Genomic DNA, 16,355 nt, shown 5'->3' on the forward strand with positions numbered 1-16,355 from the left:
CTCAGCTCCTGACCTCATATCAACCTTGGTCTAAATATGGGTGAAAGGGCTGAACTCCAGAGGCGAGAATAACTGCCCTTAACATCAAAGTGGTATTTGATAAAGTGTGACATCAAGGAGCCCTGGCAAAATTGGAGGCAATGGTTGGAGCCATACCTGGTATAAAGGAAGATAGTTGAGGTTGTTGGAGATCATTCAACTGAGCTCCAGGAAATTTCTGCAGGAGTTCTTCAGGGTAGTGTCTTTGGCTAAACCATCTTCAGTTGCTTCAGCAATGACCTCCACTTCAGTATAAGGTCAGAAGTGGGAAGTTCACTGATGATTGCACAATATTCAGAACAGTTCACAGCTCCTGAAACAGACTGAAACAGTCCATCTTCAAATTCAGCAAGATCTGGACAATATCCATGTTTCGGCAGACAAGTGACAAGTAACATTCACACCACACAAGTGCCATGCAATTATCACCTTCAATAAGAGAAAGTGTAATTATGACTCCTTGACATTCAATAGCATTGCCATCACTGGATTCCCTCATGATCATCACCCTGGTGGCTACCATTAATCAGAAACTGAACTGAACAAGGCCTGTAAACATTGTGTTTACAGTAGCAATCAGAGGTCAATAAGACTGTAAAATGTGAGGCTGGACGAACACAGCAGGCCAAGCAGCATCTCAGGAGCACAAAAGCTTTTGTGCTCCTGAGATGCTGCTTGGCCTGCTGTGTTCGTCCAGCCTCACATTTTATTATCTTGGAATCTCCAGCATCTGCAGTTCCCATTATCTCAATAAGACTGTAGTAAGTAACTCAACTTCTGACTGTCCAAAATCTACAAGGCACAAGTCAGGAGTGTGATGGAAAACTCCACACCTGCCTGGATGAGTACAGCTCCAAACATACACAAAAGGCTTGACACAATCCAGTATAAAACAGTATGCTTGTTTGACATGACATCTGTAAACATTCAGTCCTTCAACCACCAACAGTCAGTAGCAGCAGTGTGTACTATCTGCAAAATGCACCACAGAAATTCACCAAAGATCCTTTGACGAACCTTCAAAACACCAAGTGACTACTACTGTCTAGAAGGACAAGGGCTGCAGATAGATGGGAACACACCATCTGCGAGTGCTCCTCCAAGCCACTCACAATCCTGACTTGGAGATGCATTGTCCATTCCTTCACAGTTGTTGGGTCAAAATCTGGAATTCTCTCCCTAAGGGCATTGTGAGCCTACATATAGTACAGCACTGCAGTAGTTTAAGAAGGCAGCTCACCAACATCACCTTCTCAAGGACAATTAGGGATGGCAGTAAATGTTGGCTCAGCCAGCAATGCTGACATCCCACAAGTGAATGAAAAAATCAAAGCTAATGATTGCTTCATACCATCAATGTCATGAATGAAATTTGGAAAGATTTTATGTTTTGAAAATTGCCTTTTAATTGATTGAATATAAACTGATATATTTGCATTTTTACACTTACTTAACACTTGCCTTTCTTTCAGAGTTTTTGGAATTTTCTTGCTGGTCACTTGCATTCTGTTCTGTGATCTGGAACCAGATTCCCTGCACATGTGTGCCCAATATACTACCACTACCACCCTGATATGTGTTTTGTTTCCAGCAATCTGTAACTGATGTGGCAATGCTTAATATCCTCAATAACATAAGAAACCAGGGCATTGAAAGACCTTTCAGAAATCTATTTGCAGCTCAAATATTCAAATATTAATAGGCATATATTTCCCTGGGTTAACATTAAGCTATTCAGTTACAAAGAGTAGCCATGCTTCCATCAGCTTGTTATGCTTCAAGTGGCCCAAATTAAGATAGAGTCTCAGACCTTTGCACCCTCAGTTCACATATTATGGTGTGATAATGATAATCACAAGCATGTCTCTTAAAGGTAGGTTTACATACCAATTATGATATATAATACAACAATATTTAACCATAGTTGCGTTTCTAGAATATTGATACATACAGTTAATCTATTAATTCATGTCTCGACATAATGACTTTTTAAAAGAAATTCAACATGTAATATAAGTCTCACTACTATGTCCTCATCTTTTTCTGCATTGGATGTCAAACAGATCACTTTTAAGTTTCTGAACTATATATCTACTTTGTACTTTTGTACTGATTGTTTTACCAAATTATTTAAGAATTACACCTTGACAACTTTTTGGATAGAATTAAAAGACAAACTTTGCAAATTGGCATTGGGATAAAAAAAGAAAATAAGCATCATAAACAGATTACAATAATATCATAATGACATAATAACGAGAAATGAAAATACCATTAAACAATGCAACACGGCCTCCAGCTCCTTTTCCTTCAGTTTCTTTCCAACAATTCATTCCGCCCAATAAAAACCAAAGTAACTGCAGATGCTGTAACTCAGGAACAAAAACAAAAGTTGCTGATAAAGCTCAGCAGGTCTGGCAGCATCTGTGAAGAGAAAATCAGAGTTAACATTTCGGTTCTGGGGAAGAGTCACCAGACCCGAAACATTAACTCTGATTTTCTCTTCATAGATGTTGCCAGACCTGCTGAGCTTTTCCAGCATCTCCTGTTTTCATTCTGCTGAATGTTGCTTCTACTCAATCTTCTTGATATCCCTTAGGGTAAGAGAGAAACAAACTATCCCACCTCTGGGAACAACTAGTATATGCAGAACAGGATATGCAAAGTTAGAACAAAATCTTTTAACTCTTGCCACACTCTCCCTGCATACTACAGTTATTTTGAACAGTTCTGGAAATAACCAAACATTTCTACAATCACAGCAATAGCCAGTAGAAATAAATTAATTGCTAAACTGAAAGCAGTAAATGATGCTGTGATAACCCCTGTAAGGCCTATGGGGAATCACTAATTAACCTCCCTTTAGAGTTTGTTGAGTATGAGTTCCTGGCCCAGGAGGCCCAGGTTCAAGTCCCACCTGCTCCAGGGGTGGGTAATAATATTTCTGAACAAGTTGATTAGAAAAATAGGCTAAATTAAAATAAACACATACACAGGACTGTGGAGGAGGTCATCTCTGCTGATTGTCTACACCTCTTCCCTGGTTTCTTTTATGCCTGGTTTCATTGGAGAGGGAGAAATAGTGTCCACCAACACTCTCAATGCCTTTAGAGAGAAGGGGGCACCATGGGGGATGCTTTATTTACCCCTCCAACTCCATTTTGATATTGTCCCTTCCCTCTCTCCCTACAATTCCCTCACTTTTGATGGTCATAATGGGCTTTGCTTATAAATATTTAATCGGCTACAAGGGTGTTTTATTGCTAGTGGTTACTGGTTAAACAAAAATGCAAAAAAAGTCATCATCATTTTGGTGGTGGGAAGTTCGGTCAAATGAATGTAATAGCACTACTGGATATAAAAATAAAGCAGATCCAAGAATGTGGAGGGGGTCATCTCTGCTGACTGTCTGCCCTTCTTCTGTGGTTATGTTTGTGACCGGGTGCCCTTGTAAATGGCACACGCAGTGCCTATCAATGTTGTTGCTGTCTTTAGAGAGAGTTGGACACTGTGGGTGCTACAGTACGTTATTTCCTCCACAAATACCTAAATGCATTTTGCTGCTAGCCCTCTTGATAGCACTACTGCTGCATTCGCGGAGATCCCCTTGGCACAAGATTTAAACTATCAGTGGGAAAGGGAAGATGCATGCCACAGAAATTGTTAGAATGTTACAGGCAGCTCAAATTAAGGTCAGTGGGGATCACCATTGCTTTGTCACTGATGACTGAATCTGACTCATTGTGTGAAGCAGAGTTTAAAAGTCATTTTTTCAGCAAAGTAGTATGGAGGACATTTCGTTCCACTCAGTGCCCGGGATTTCCAGCAGAAAACTTTTCAGTAGGAAATTATTTAAAGGTACGTAATGTCAGCAATATTTTCAGATTTGCCAGGAGTAGGATGACATGTCAAATGGCCCTCTTCTGTGCAGTTACCATTCTATGATTCTATAATTCTATAAATTTATTAGGGGCTTCTATAAGCTATTCCTGTCTTTTGTTTCTGTTGGTTGTTGTAACAATTCCTAACTTCGTAGAGTTAATATTGACAGTAGACAAAAAGTTTTTTTTGGCTTTCCCTTCCCTATGAATAATTTCTGAACTTTATTTTTATCAGATTGTAGAAGCAGCCTATGAACCAATACCAGAAGGACTCTATTCTCACAAAGTTTTCAAAACTATTAAAAGGTAAGAGCATAAGGCCATAAGAAATAAGAACAGAAGCTGTCTATTCTTCCCTTCTAGCCAAATCCATCATTCAATGTGGTTGTGACTGATCTTTTACCTCAGCTGTACCTTCTCATCTGTTGATTAGTATCCAGAAATCTATCAATCTCTGTCCCAAACGTATGGAAAAATTGAGCATCCACAGCCTGCTTGTAAGAAATCTTAAAGATCCGTAACTGCTTAGGTAAAATAGTTTCTCCTCATCTCATTCCTAAATGGTCAACACCTTGTTCTGAAACCTTTGCATGTGGCTCTAGATTTTCAAGCCAGGTAAAGTATCTACCCAGTCCCTACTTTATCGTAATTTTCTTTGTTTGAATGAGATCAGTAATCATTCTTTTAAATTATAAGAAGTATAGGCCCAGCCTACTCAAACTCTTGGTATTTGACATTGGCCTCATCCTAGGATTCAGTCTGGTGAACCCTTGTGACCCTGTCTCCATGGCAAGATATTCTTCCTTGGGTAAGAATATCAAAACTGGAAACAGTATCCTCTAGATGTGAAATTACCAAGACCCAGAACAATTGCAGTAAGACTTCTTCACTCTTGTGAACCAAACTCTTTTCAATAAATATCAGTATATCGTTTGTTTTTCTAATTGTTGGTGCACCTTTTTTTTTGTTTATTCACGGAATGTGACTCTCACTGGCTGGGCCAGCATTTATTGCCCATCCTAATAGCCCTTGAGAAGCTACCGTCTTGAGCAGCTATAGTCCATGAGACATAGGCCCACTACACTGTTAGAAAAGGAATTTCAGGATTTTGAGCCAACAACTCTGAAAGAATGAAGTTATATTTCCAAGTCTGGATGGCAAGTGGCTTGGAGAGGAAATTGCGGATGGTCGTGTTCCTTTGTATTTGCTGTCCTTGCCCATCTAGATAGTAGCAGTCATGGATTTGGAAAGTGCTGTTTAAGGATCCTTCGTGAATTTATGCAGAGCTTTGTGTAGATAGTACACACTGCTGCTAATGAGCATTGGTGGTGGAGGATTTGATTATTTATGGATGTGGTGTATTCTTTGTCCTTGACGGTATCAAGCTCCTTGAGTGTTGTTGGAGCCACACTCATCCAAGCAAGCGGGGAATTTTCCATCACACTCATGACTTGTGCCACAGCACTGCCAGCCCTTTCTCCATAAGCAATCTTTACACATCAATGTTACATTTGATGACACAGTGTGGAACTGGAGGAACACAGCAGGCCAGGTACCATCAGAGGAGCAGGAAAGTTGACATTTCGGGTCGGGACCCTTCTTCAACGTCAACTTGCCTGTTCCTCTGATGCTGCCTGGCCTGCTGTGTTCCTCCAGCTCCACACTGTGTTATCACTGACTCCAGCATCTGCATTTCTTATTATCCCTCAATGGTACATATGACTAGCTTCTCCAGCATTTAGGCCTACACTTTAAGAACCTGCAATAAATCCTGCTTCACTCATGACCTGGATAAACTGCTGCTTTAGAGTTTTGAAGAAGGGTCCTGACCTGAAACATTGATTTTCCTATTCCTCTGATGCTGCCTGACCTGCTGTGTTCCTTCAGCTCATACAATATTGTCTCTGACTCCAGCATCTGCAGTTCTTGCTATCTCCAAACTGCTGCTTTAATCATTTTTGACTTCAGTGTGATTCAAGACCACTTGTAATATGGCAGACTCTTTACTCCTAACTCTCCTTATCCTGTCTACCATCTACTGGGCAGAAGTCCAAAAAATGACAGAGTATTCTCCACTTGCCTGAATGCTGGCAACTCCAGCAATGCTCAAAACACTTGATTGACTTGTCTGGCAGTCATCCACCACTTTCAACTATCACTGCCTTCACCATCAATGCTCAGTGACTGAAATATGTACATCTACAAGATTCACTGCAGCAGCTTGCAAACAGCCTTTTCATCGCGCCTTCCAAACAAACTTTGAAAGATTTGGAAGGCCAAGAACAGCAACTGAATGGAAATGCTACCACTTGCAACTACTTCTCCAAGCCATACATCATCCTGACTTGTAACTTTTTTGCAATTCCCTCGATGCTGCTGGGTCATGATTCTGGAACTCTGTCCCTAACAACAGTGTGTCCGCCATGAGCTGCAGCAAGGGTAATTAGATTTTGCCCTTGCCAGTTACATATCCTGTGACTGACCAAAATAGTAAAATCCTAACTGCTGTATGAAATGGCCCAGAAACATCTCAGTCAAACCAATCCTTCATTCTGAAGTATGCAAGACATGCTAGGATTGTGATGAAATACTCTGCAGATGACTGCAACTCCAACAATGCTTAAAAAGCTCAACACCATCCTGGACAAAGCAGCCTGCCTGGTGAGACCCTATCCATTGCCTTAAACATTAGCTCTCCCTGCCACAGTTTACAGTCAACAAGATATTTTCCAGCAACTCTCAAACTTTTAACAGCATGTTCTGTATCAAAGCTACCATCCTGAAGACAGGAACTGCAGCTGAATTAGAACATCACCACCACCAATTTACTCTTCAAGGCATGCACCATCATGACTTGAAAGCATTACAATTCATTCATTGTCACCAGGTCAAAATTCAGAAAATAAAACCCAAATATCACTGTGAGACAACTTTCACCACACGGATTTCAGTAACTCAAGAGGGTAGCCAGCAATAGGTGATAAATGCTCACTTTAGTAGTGATACACACATCTCATAAACAAATAAAAGCTTCATACATTTAACAATTTTCACTGGCTTCAAAACGTTAACAAGCAGTATTTTTTTTTGCTCCTTAAAGAAACTGGAAAGCATTTAAGTCCTCTAGTAACTATTTAATGTTTTATCTTGGAACCATTTATTGCCATGACCACTTCCTATCCTCCTCACAATTTGCTGGATCTGCCTTGTCACATGTGCACTATATTAGGCAGCCTCATACATCTTCAGGATATACTACCTCCCACTAGCCAGAAATAAGTGAACCATCCGTATACTCAAGTCACCACCTGAGGACATACTTTTGGGTTTGTCAGATGAGTCATGTCTTAGCCATTTCCACTTTACGCTATCAGTTGCTACAGAGTTTGCCATTGTCTCCTCAGTGATACGGTTGGTTCTAGAGCACCTCCTTCTGTCGAAGTGAAGGTTATGTTTTTTGTTTTTATGCTTGTATTTTCTCTAGTTCATCATTATGGGTTGCTCCCTCAAGTCTTTCTGCTATGTTTGTCTTTTATTCCCCAATATTTAGGCAAACTGTATTCTGTACTCCAGCTAGTGGAGTGTCTTTAAAATAAACTAATTAGGCTAAACTTAGGTTCTAAGCCAATAAAAGTTAGTAATGTGGAAATTTGTCCACCAGTAGTCAGTGCACTGTTAAATAAATTCTGTTGCAAGGCATGAGAGAGAATCTGAATTGTTTTGATAGGACACCAAAGGCTGGAACTTTTGTGTTTTGCACAAGTTTGTGCTTTTGGAGGATTTGTTGCCCCAAGACTCATTGAACTTTCTTACCATATCTTACCAAATTCACCCAATTAATTACCAATCTACCCGATGGCATCTCTTATGTCCAATTTCAATCCTATCCAGTGACACATTGTTCCTAAACCAATTTGTTGGTCAGTGGGTATCTGTCAAAAGATTAGCATCCTTTAAATCTGCATCACTGTTAAAAGGAACCTAGGTGAGCACTGAAAATGTCTGTGTGAATCTCTGAGGGAGACCTGGAGATGGTCTAGATGAAAAACATCCTCTTTCTGGAGGACAATGAAAGGACCATGCCATAAGACCCTGCCAGCCTGGTGCCAGGTTGCCACCTGGGCCAGGGTTGTCTCTGGAGTGTGGAGGAATGTCCAGCAGTGCCACAAGAAGTTCAGTGACCTGTTCCACCACTCTTTTCTCTGCTACCTCACTCTTACTCTAACTCTGCCATTTCCTACAAAGGCCCATGCTCTGCCAATTTCACTACTGCATGCACTAACTTCCTTCACTCACTCTCGATAACCTCCCACACCACCCTCTCTTTATGCCCTATGTGCTGCCTCCTCAGTCAAAACAACTCACCACCTTCCCCCACATGCACTAGTACTAACAGCCATGTCCTTGACAGCAGTTTGGTCACAGGCAACATGCTTATCATTCAGAGCAAATGGCGAGTTGAATCTACCAGGTATGCACTATAGTTTCCTTGTTGAATATTCTTGACATCAAGCTTGTTTGGGAGCTTGGTAAAATGGGTAATGGAATATTGATGAGATGAGTTGTATCATGAGCAAGGTGTATAACAAGCATTAATCCCAAGTGTCAGCATCTCACTATTGTTTGACAAGAATCTTGGCACGCTGCTTGTGAGAAACATACAAGGTGGTGTGACTCGTTCCCAATGTTGGGGTGGGCCTCATCGGACTTCTTATCTGATTCAGTCACAACCCTCGTCACTCAGACCCCAAAAGATTCTGCATTGAGGTCAGGAGGGGTTGTGGACCTGTGATTGCTGCATGAACTGGAATAGGAGAAGATATTGGAGATCTAAGAGAGAAAGATGAGAGTTAAGTGTATGGCAGTAGAATGGGCAGCATTTACTGTGAGGACAGGATAAAGGAATGATTACATGGAAATCAGGTGTATAAGGATGAATTCTTGAAGGTTTCTCTACCACTAGAAAGTAGGATCATAGAATGGTTACAGCACAGATTGAGCCCACAACAAAATCCTAGAGGGTAAAATCAGTACATGGAACTGAACATACTGGTCATGCTGGATTTTGAAGTTCTCAAGACAGTCAGACCAAAATAACAAATTGTGAAGCTGGATAATCACAGCAGGCCAAGCAGCATCTCAGGAGCACAAAAGCTGACGTTTCGGGCCTAGACCCTTCATCAGAGAGGGGAAAGGGGACAGAGTTCTGAAATAAATATGGAGAGGGGGGAGGCGGACCAAAGATGGAGGGAGGAGAAGATAGGTGGAGAGGAGAGTATAGGTGGGGAGGTGGGGAGGGGTAGGCCAGTCAGGGGAGGACGGACAGGTCAAGGAGGTGGAATGAGGTTGGTAGGTAGGAAATGGAGTTGCGGCTTGAGGTGGGAGGAAGGGATAGGTGAGAGGAAGAACAGGTTAGGGAGGCGGGGACGAGCTGGGCTGGTTTTGGGATGCAGTGGGGGAGGGGGAGATTTTGAAGCTTGTGAAGCCCACATTGATTCCATTGGGCTGCAGGGTTCCCAAGCGGAATATGAGTTGCTGTTCCTGCAACCATTGGGTGGCATCACTGTGGCACTGCAGGAGGCCCATGATGGACATGTCGTCTGAGGAATGGGAGGGGGAGTTAAAATGGTTTGCGACTGGGAGGTGCAGTTGTTTATTGCGAACCGAGCGGAGGTGTTCTGCAAAGCAGTCCCCAAGCCTCCGCTTGGTTTCCTCAATGTAGAGGAAGCCACACCGGGTACAGTGGATACAGTATACTACATTGGCAGATGTGCAGGTGAACATCTGCTTAATATGGAAAGTCATCTTGGGGCCTGGGATGGGGGTGAGGGTGGAGGTTTGGGGGCACATTGGTGGGCTGTATCGGCGCCGCCTCTTGCTCCCAAGAGGAGCTCGAACAGTTCATCTACTTCACCAACACCTTCCAACCCAACCTCAAGTTCACCTGGGCCATCTCCAACACATCCCTCACGTTCCTTGACCTCTCTGTCTCCATCTCAGGCAACCAGTTAGAAACTGATGGCCACTTCAAGCACCGACTCCCATAGCTACCTAGAATACACCTCCTTCCAACCACCCCCCTGTAAAAATTCCACCCCCTATTCCCAATTCCTTTGCCTCTGCCGCATCTACTCCCAGGATGAGGCATTCCACTCCTGCCAGTTGGCCGCATTCTTCAAGTACCGCAACTTGCCCCCCGCAGTGGTCGAGAACGCCCTTGACCGTGTCTCCCGCATTTCCCGCAGCACATCCCTCACACCCCGCTCCCACCATAACCGCCCCAAGAGAATCCCCCTCGTCCTCACATACCACCCCACCAACTTCCAGATACAACGCATCAACCTCCGACACTTCCGCCACCTACAATCCGACCCCACCACCCAAGACATTTTTCCATCCCCACCCTTGTCTGCCTTCCGGAGAGACCACTCCCTCCGCGACTCCTTTGTCCACTCCACATTCCCCTTCAACCCAACGACACCCGGAACCTTCCTCCGTAACCACAGGAACTGCTACACTTGCCCCCACACCTCCTCCCTCACCCCCATCCCAGGCCCCAAGATGACTTTCCATATTAAGCAGATGTTCACCTGCACATCTGCTAACGTAGTATACTGTATCCACTGTACTCGGTGTGGCTTCCTCTACATTGGGGAAACCAAGCGGAGGCTTGGGGACTGCTTTGCAGAACACCTCCGCTCGGTTCGCAATAAACAACTGCACCTCCCAGTCGCAAGCCATTTTAGCTTCCCCTCCCATTCCTCAGACGACATGTCCATCATGGGCCTCCTGCAGCACCACAGTGATGCCACCCGATGGTTGCAGGAACAGCAACTCACATTCTGCTTGGGAACCCTGCAGCCCAATGGAATCAATGTGGACTTCACAAGCTTCAAAATCACCCCCTCCCCCACTGCATCCCAAAACCAGCCCAGCTCCTCCCCGCCTCCCTAATCTGTTCTTCCTCTCACCTATCCCCTCCTCCCACCTCAAGCCGCACTTCCATTTCCTACCTACTAACCTCAGCCCGCCTCCTTGACCTGTCCGTCCTCCCCTGACTGACCTATCCCCTCCCACCTCCCCACCTATACTCACCTCTCCACCTATCTTCTCCTCTATCCATCTTCGGTCCGCCTCCCCCTCTCTCCCTATTTATTCCAGTTCCCTCTCCGCATCCCCCTCTCTGATGAAGGGTCTAGGCCTGACACGTCAGCTTTTGTGCTCCTGAGATGCTGCTGGGCCTGCTGTGTTCATCCAGCTTCACACTTTGTTATCTTGGATTCTCCAGCATCTGCAGTTCACATTATCTCAGACCGAATACCTAATTTTCTTGGGAAAGTAATGTGTAGTTCTTACATCTTACAAGCGGTTTCAAAGGGAGATAGGAGTTGCAGTTGTTGTGATATTACCGCAACTTCTGCCTAGACCATAAGACCATAAGACATAGGAGTGGAAGTAAGGCCGTTTGACCCATTGAGTCCACTCTGCCATTTACTCATGGCTGATGGGCATTTCAACTGCACTTACCCGCTCTCTTCCCGTAGCCCTTCATTCCTTGTGAGATCAAGAAATTATCAATCTCTGCCTTGAAAACATTTAACGTCCCGGCCTCCACTGTGCTCTGTGGCAGTGAATTCCACAGGCCCACCACTCTCTGGCTGAAGAAATGTCTCCTCATTTCCATTCTAAATTTACCCCCTCTAATTCTAAGGCTGTGCCCACAGGTCCTATTCTCCCTGCCTAATGGAAACAACCTCCCAGCGTCCACCCTTTCTCAGCCACACATTATCTTATATGTTTCTATAAGATCTCCCCTCAACCTTCTGAACTCTAATGAGTACAATCCCAGGATCCTTAGCAGTCATCATACGTTAAACCTACCATTCCAGGGATCATTGCGTGAATCTCCGCTGGACACACTCTAGGGCTAGTATGTCCTTCCTGAGGTGTGGGGCCCAGAATTGGACTCAGTATTCTAAACGGGGCCTAACTAGAGCTTTATAAAGTCTCAGAAGCACATCACTGCTTTTATATTCCAACCCTCTTGAGATAAGTGACAACATTACATTCGCTTTCTTAATCATAGACTGAACCTGCAAGTTAACCTTTAGAGAATCCTGGACTAGCACTCCCAGATCCCTTTGTACTTCTGCTTTACGAATTTTCTCACCGTTTAGAAAATAGTCCATGCTTGTATTCTTTTTTCCAAAGTGCAAGACCTTGCATTTGCTCACGTTGAATTTCATCAGCCATTTCCTGGATCACTCTCCTAAACTGTCTAAATCGTTCTGCAGCCTCCCCACCTCCTCAGTACTACCTGCCTGTCCACCTATTTTCATATCATCAGCAAACTTCACCAGAATGCCCCCAGTCCCTTCATCCAGATCTTTTTATTGAACAGCTGCAGCCCCAACATTGAACCCTGCAGGACACCACTAGTCACCGGTTGCCATTCTCAAAAAGAGCCTTTTATCCCAACTCTCAGCCTTCTGTCAGACAGCCAGTCCTCAATCCATCCTCTTTAATCTGTAATTTATAATTTTTATTATATTTTCAACAGGTAGGTATAAAATCTGTTGAACAATGGAAATGTGTCCATAGTTAGTTTTAAAGCAATTTCATGCCATGAATCATCAAAGAAATGCAGATTTTGTGATTTTAAATTGTCCCTGCCAGGCACTTTTACTACGTGATGCCAATACTGTATATTATCACAATATTCAACATTTTCTGTGAGGATTTCTCAGCATCAATACAGGGTTCTGCAGCATGTCATGTGGCACTGGAACTACATGATCTGTGTATATTGATATGTACGCACTCAGTTGAATATGTGCAACCTTAAAAGTCATGGCATTTTTATTTAGAAGTTGAATTTTATACTGTATATATGTTTATTTATTCCCACAGGTGTTTGACCCCTGATTCAGAAGAACGACCAGATGTTGTGGAAGTAAGTGCAATGATTTCAGATATTATGATGAAATACATGGATAACTTATGCACAATGCAGATAACAATGGAAAAGAAGCTTGATCGGGAGAGAAGACGCACACAGAGATATTTCATAGAAGCTAACAGGAATGTAATGAATTACCATCATCAGATCTCCATGCTATCACAAGTAAGCATTTTAGTTTTATTTGTTGGAATGTTATATAAGTTTTTGTCTACTGGATTCAGTGTAGAATTAGAAGAAATATTCATTCATGACCTCTTTTTGTATGGTGCCTGTTCTTTCTTTGACTTGTACATTCTGACCATTTTTTTGTCACCAGACTTAAATCTGAAAGATAATCAACTAGCTGACACTCATGTTCCAAACAATGGTGTTAATTATTCTCTACTGTGATCAATTGTGTGATTGTACTGTTGATTATACCGTTTATCTAATACACAGTACAGTCACTCTTTAACTGGTAGCTTCACCAGATTGGCCCGCATTTTCAGATACACGTGCTACTGTTCTCAACATGCTTGTCCACATCTTTAACTGAACCACAGTTGGCCATATGGCAGAATGGAAATGGAAGTATTTGGAATATACTGAGCCATATGCAATGTAATGCAATTCCAAAGCTTTTAAGCCTTAATTACCTTATGGGTGACCAATTTTCAATATCTATATATGTTCTTAACCGATCCAACTACCCATGCTGGTAGTGCTGCACAGAAAAGTTTAGAGTGCTCTCGATGTGAAGCCAGAGCTTGGTTTAAACAGGCCTGTACAGTAGTTACTCTCACCAGTGTTCTTATCAAAAAATGCATCTTCAAAAGTTAGATTGGTGGGGTTGAGACCATGAAAAGTCTTTGCTCATTTGGGTTCTATCACCACCTGCTGGCAGCTATGTGATGTTCAGATCGCACTTGTCATCACATTCTCCCATTTTTGGTTGGCCTTCTCTGTACATGAGAAACAATGTGAAACAATAGGCCAGCCCAAGAATATCTCCACAAAAGTTGACAATACTATTCTGAAATTAATGCCGGTCTATAGGAATTTTCATTGATTCCATTGACCAGCCAAGTATAAGTTACATTTTTAATGGCACATTGTGCATTGACCTTTTGAGTATCTTCCACAGCAATTAAGATGTAGTGTGTAATTGCAATATTGTGTAGGAAATTCTGCAATTGAAATGGTGAATTATCTTCTACAGTCAAGTTTACTTTCTTGCATTAAAGGACCATTATGATAAGTCAAGACTTGGAGGCAGCAGTGGAACAGCCATCATGAAGAGTGAATCAACAGAAACCAGTGACAGCCCATTAGATGACACACACACACAGCATAATAAAAATGGGGATGAGAGACTGAATGATGCAGTATTTATTGAGAACATTAATTCTGCTGAGAACACAGAAAAAGGTATAGCTGAACTTCTTAACATTGAAAAGGTAGAGATGATGTACTGCAGTAAATGATTAGGATGTCAATAATGTTATTTAATACAGAATTAATAATATAAATAAATTGGTCAAATGTATTTTATATTGGACTTATTTTTGACATTTTGAAAATATGAATAGTCGTAATATTTCAGAAATTTTGTACACAATTAGAATGTGATAATTTACATTAACTGTAGTTGTGATCTACTCTGAGAGTATCCTTGAGGATTGGAATTGTAAAACAATTAAATGATTTTAACATTAATTTTTATTTCATTGGTAACTGTTACAAAATCCATGAACTTATTGTAACACTAGCCTTTTAATATGTCTTCAGTTTAAAATGTATCAGTGTTACTTTCTGTTGTTTTGTAGATATATGTCTAGAAATGGATGATGAATTGAACATTTCAGATCACTTTAGCAGTTCCAGTCCAAGCCCCATAAAGAATTCCACGCTGGGTAAGTGTAGTGGTTTCAGCCATTTCCTGGACCACTCTCCCGAACTGTCTAAATCTTCCTGCAGCTTCCCCACCTCCTCAGTGCTACCTGCCTGTCCACCTATCTTTGTATCATCGGCAAACTTCACCAGAATGCCCCCAGCCCAGGCCCCAAGATGACTTTCCATATTAAGCAGATGTTCACCTGCACATCTGCCAATGTAGTATACTGTATCCACTGTACCCGGTGTGGCTTCCTCTACATTGAGGAAACCAAGCGGAGGCTTGGGAACTGCTTTGCAGAACACCTCCGCTCGGTTCGCAATAAACAACTGCACCTCCCAGTCGCAACCATTTTAACTCCCCCTCCCATTCCTCCAGCCCCCAGTCCCTTCATCCAGATCATTAATATATAAGTTGAACAGCTGTGGCCCCAACACTGAACTCTGTGGGACACCCCTTGTCACCGGTTGCCATTCCAAAAAAGAGCCTTTTATCCCAACTCTCTGCCTTCTGTCAGACAGCCAATCCTCAATCCAAGCCAGTAGCTCACCTCGAACACCATGGGCCCTCACCTTGCTCAGCAGCCTCCCGTGAGGCACCGTATCAAAGGCCTTTTGGAAGTCTGGATAGATAACATCCACTGGATTTTCCTGGTCTAACATACTTGTTACCTCTTCAAAGAATTCTAACAGGTTTGTCAGGCACAACCTCCCCTTACTAAAACCATGCTGACTTGTTTTAATCTGACCCTGCACTTCCAGGAATTTAGAAATCTCATCCTTGACAATGGATTCTAGAATTTTACCAACTACCAAGGTTAGGCTAATCGGCCTATAATTTTCCATCTTTTGCCTTGATCCTTTCTTAAACAAGGGAGTTACAACAGCAATTTTCCAATCATGTGGGACTTTCCCTGACTCCAGTGACTTTTGAAAGATCATGACCAAAGCCTCCGTTATTTCCTCAGCCACCTCCCTCAGAACTCCAGGATGTAGCCCATCGGGGGCAGGAGATTTATCAATTTTTAGACCCTTTAGCTTTTCTAGCACTTTCTCTTTTGTATTGCCGACCGTACTCAACTCTGCCCCCTGGCTCTCCCTAATTGTTGGCATACTACTCATGTCTTCCACTGTGAAGACTGACGCAAAGTACTTATTAAGTTCTTCAGCTATTTCCTTATCTCCCATCACTAGCCTTCCAGCACCAATTTGGAGCGGCTCAATATCTACTTTTGCCTCTCGTTTGTTTCTTATGTATTGAAAGAAGCTTTTACTATCATTTCTAATATCACTAGCTAGCCTACCTTCATATATGATCTTCTCCTTCCTTATTGCTCTCTTTATTATCCTCTGTCTGTTTTTGTAGCCTTCCCAATCTTCTGATTTCCCAGTGCTCTTGGCCACTTTATAGGCTGTATCTTTTTCTTTGATATATTTCCTGACTTCCTTTGTCAGCCATGGCTGTCTAATCCTACCCCGGATAATCTTTCTTTTCTTTGGGATGAACCTCAGTGCTGTGTCCTCAATTATACCCAGAAACTCCTGCCATTGTTGCTCTACTGTCTTCTCTGCTAGGCTCTGCTTCCAGTCGATTTTCGTCA

General features: G+C 42.6%; 1 protein-coding gene across 2 annotated transcripts in view; it reads left to right on the forward strand.

Moving 5' to 3' along the window:
• The window catches only part of nek10 (NIMA-related kinase 10), a 239,310-nt gene that overhangs the window by 178,807 nt on the left and 44,148 nt on the right, over positions 1-16,355 (forward strand). For both annotated transcript variants that reach the window (XM_048523358.2, XM_048523368.2), the window contains exons 25-28: positions 4,156-4,226; positions 12,831-13,044; positions 14,106-14,289; positions 14,688-14,774. In XM_048523358.2, the coding sequence (XP_048379315.1) occupies positions 4,156-4,226; positions 12,831-13,044; positions 14,106-14,289; positions 14,688-14,774 (556 nt within the window). The remainder of the gene's footprint in view (positions 1-4,155; positions 4,227-12,830; positions 13,045-14,105; positions 14,290-14,687; positions 14,775-16,355) is intronic.

This window comes from Stegostoma tigrinum, chromosome 2 (assembly GCF_030684315.1).
Source record: "Stegostoma tigrinum isolate sSteTig4 chromosome 2, sSteTig4.hap1, whole genome shotgun sequence".
Taxonomy (NCBI): domain Eukaryota; kingdom Metazoa; phylum Chordata; class Chondrichthyes; order Orectolobiformes; family Stegostomatidae; genus Stegostoma; species Stegostoma tigrinum.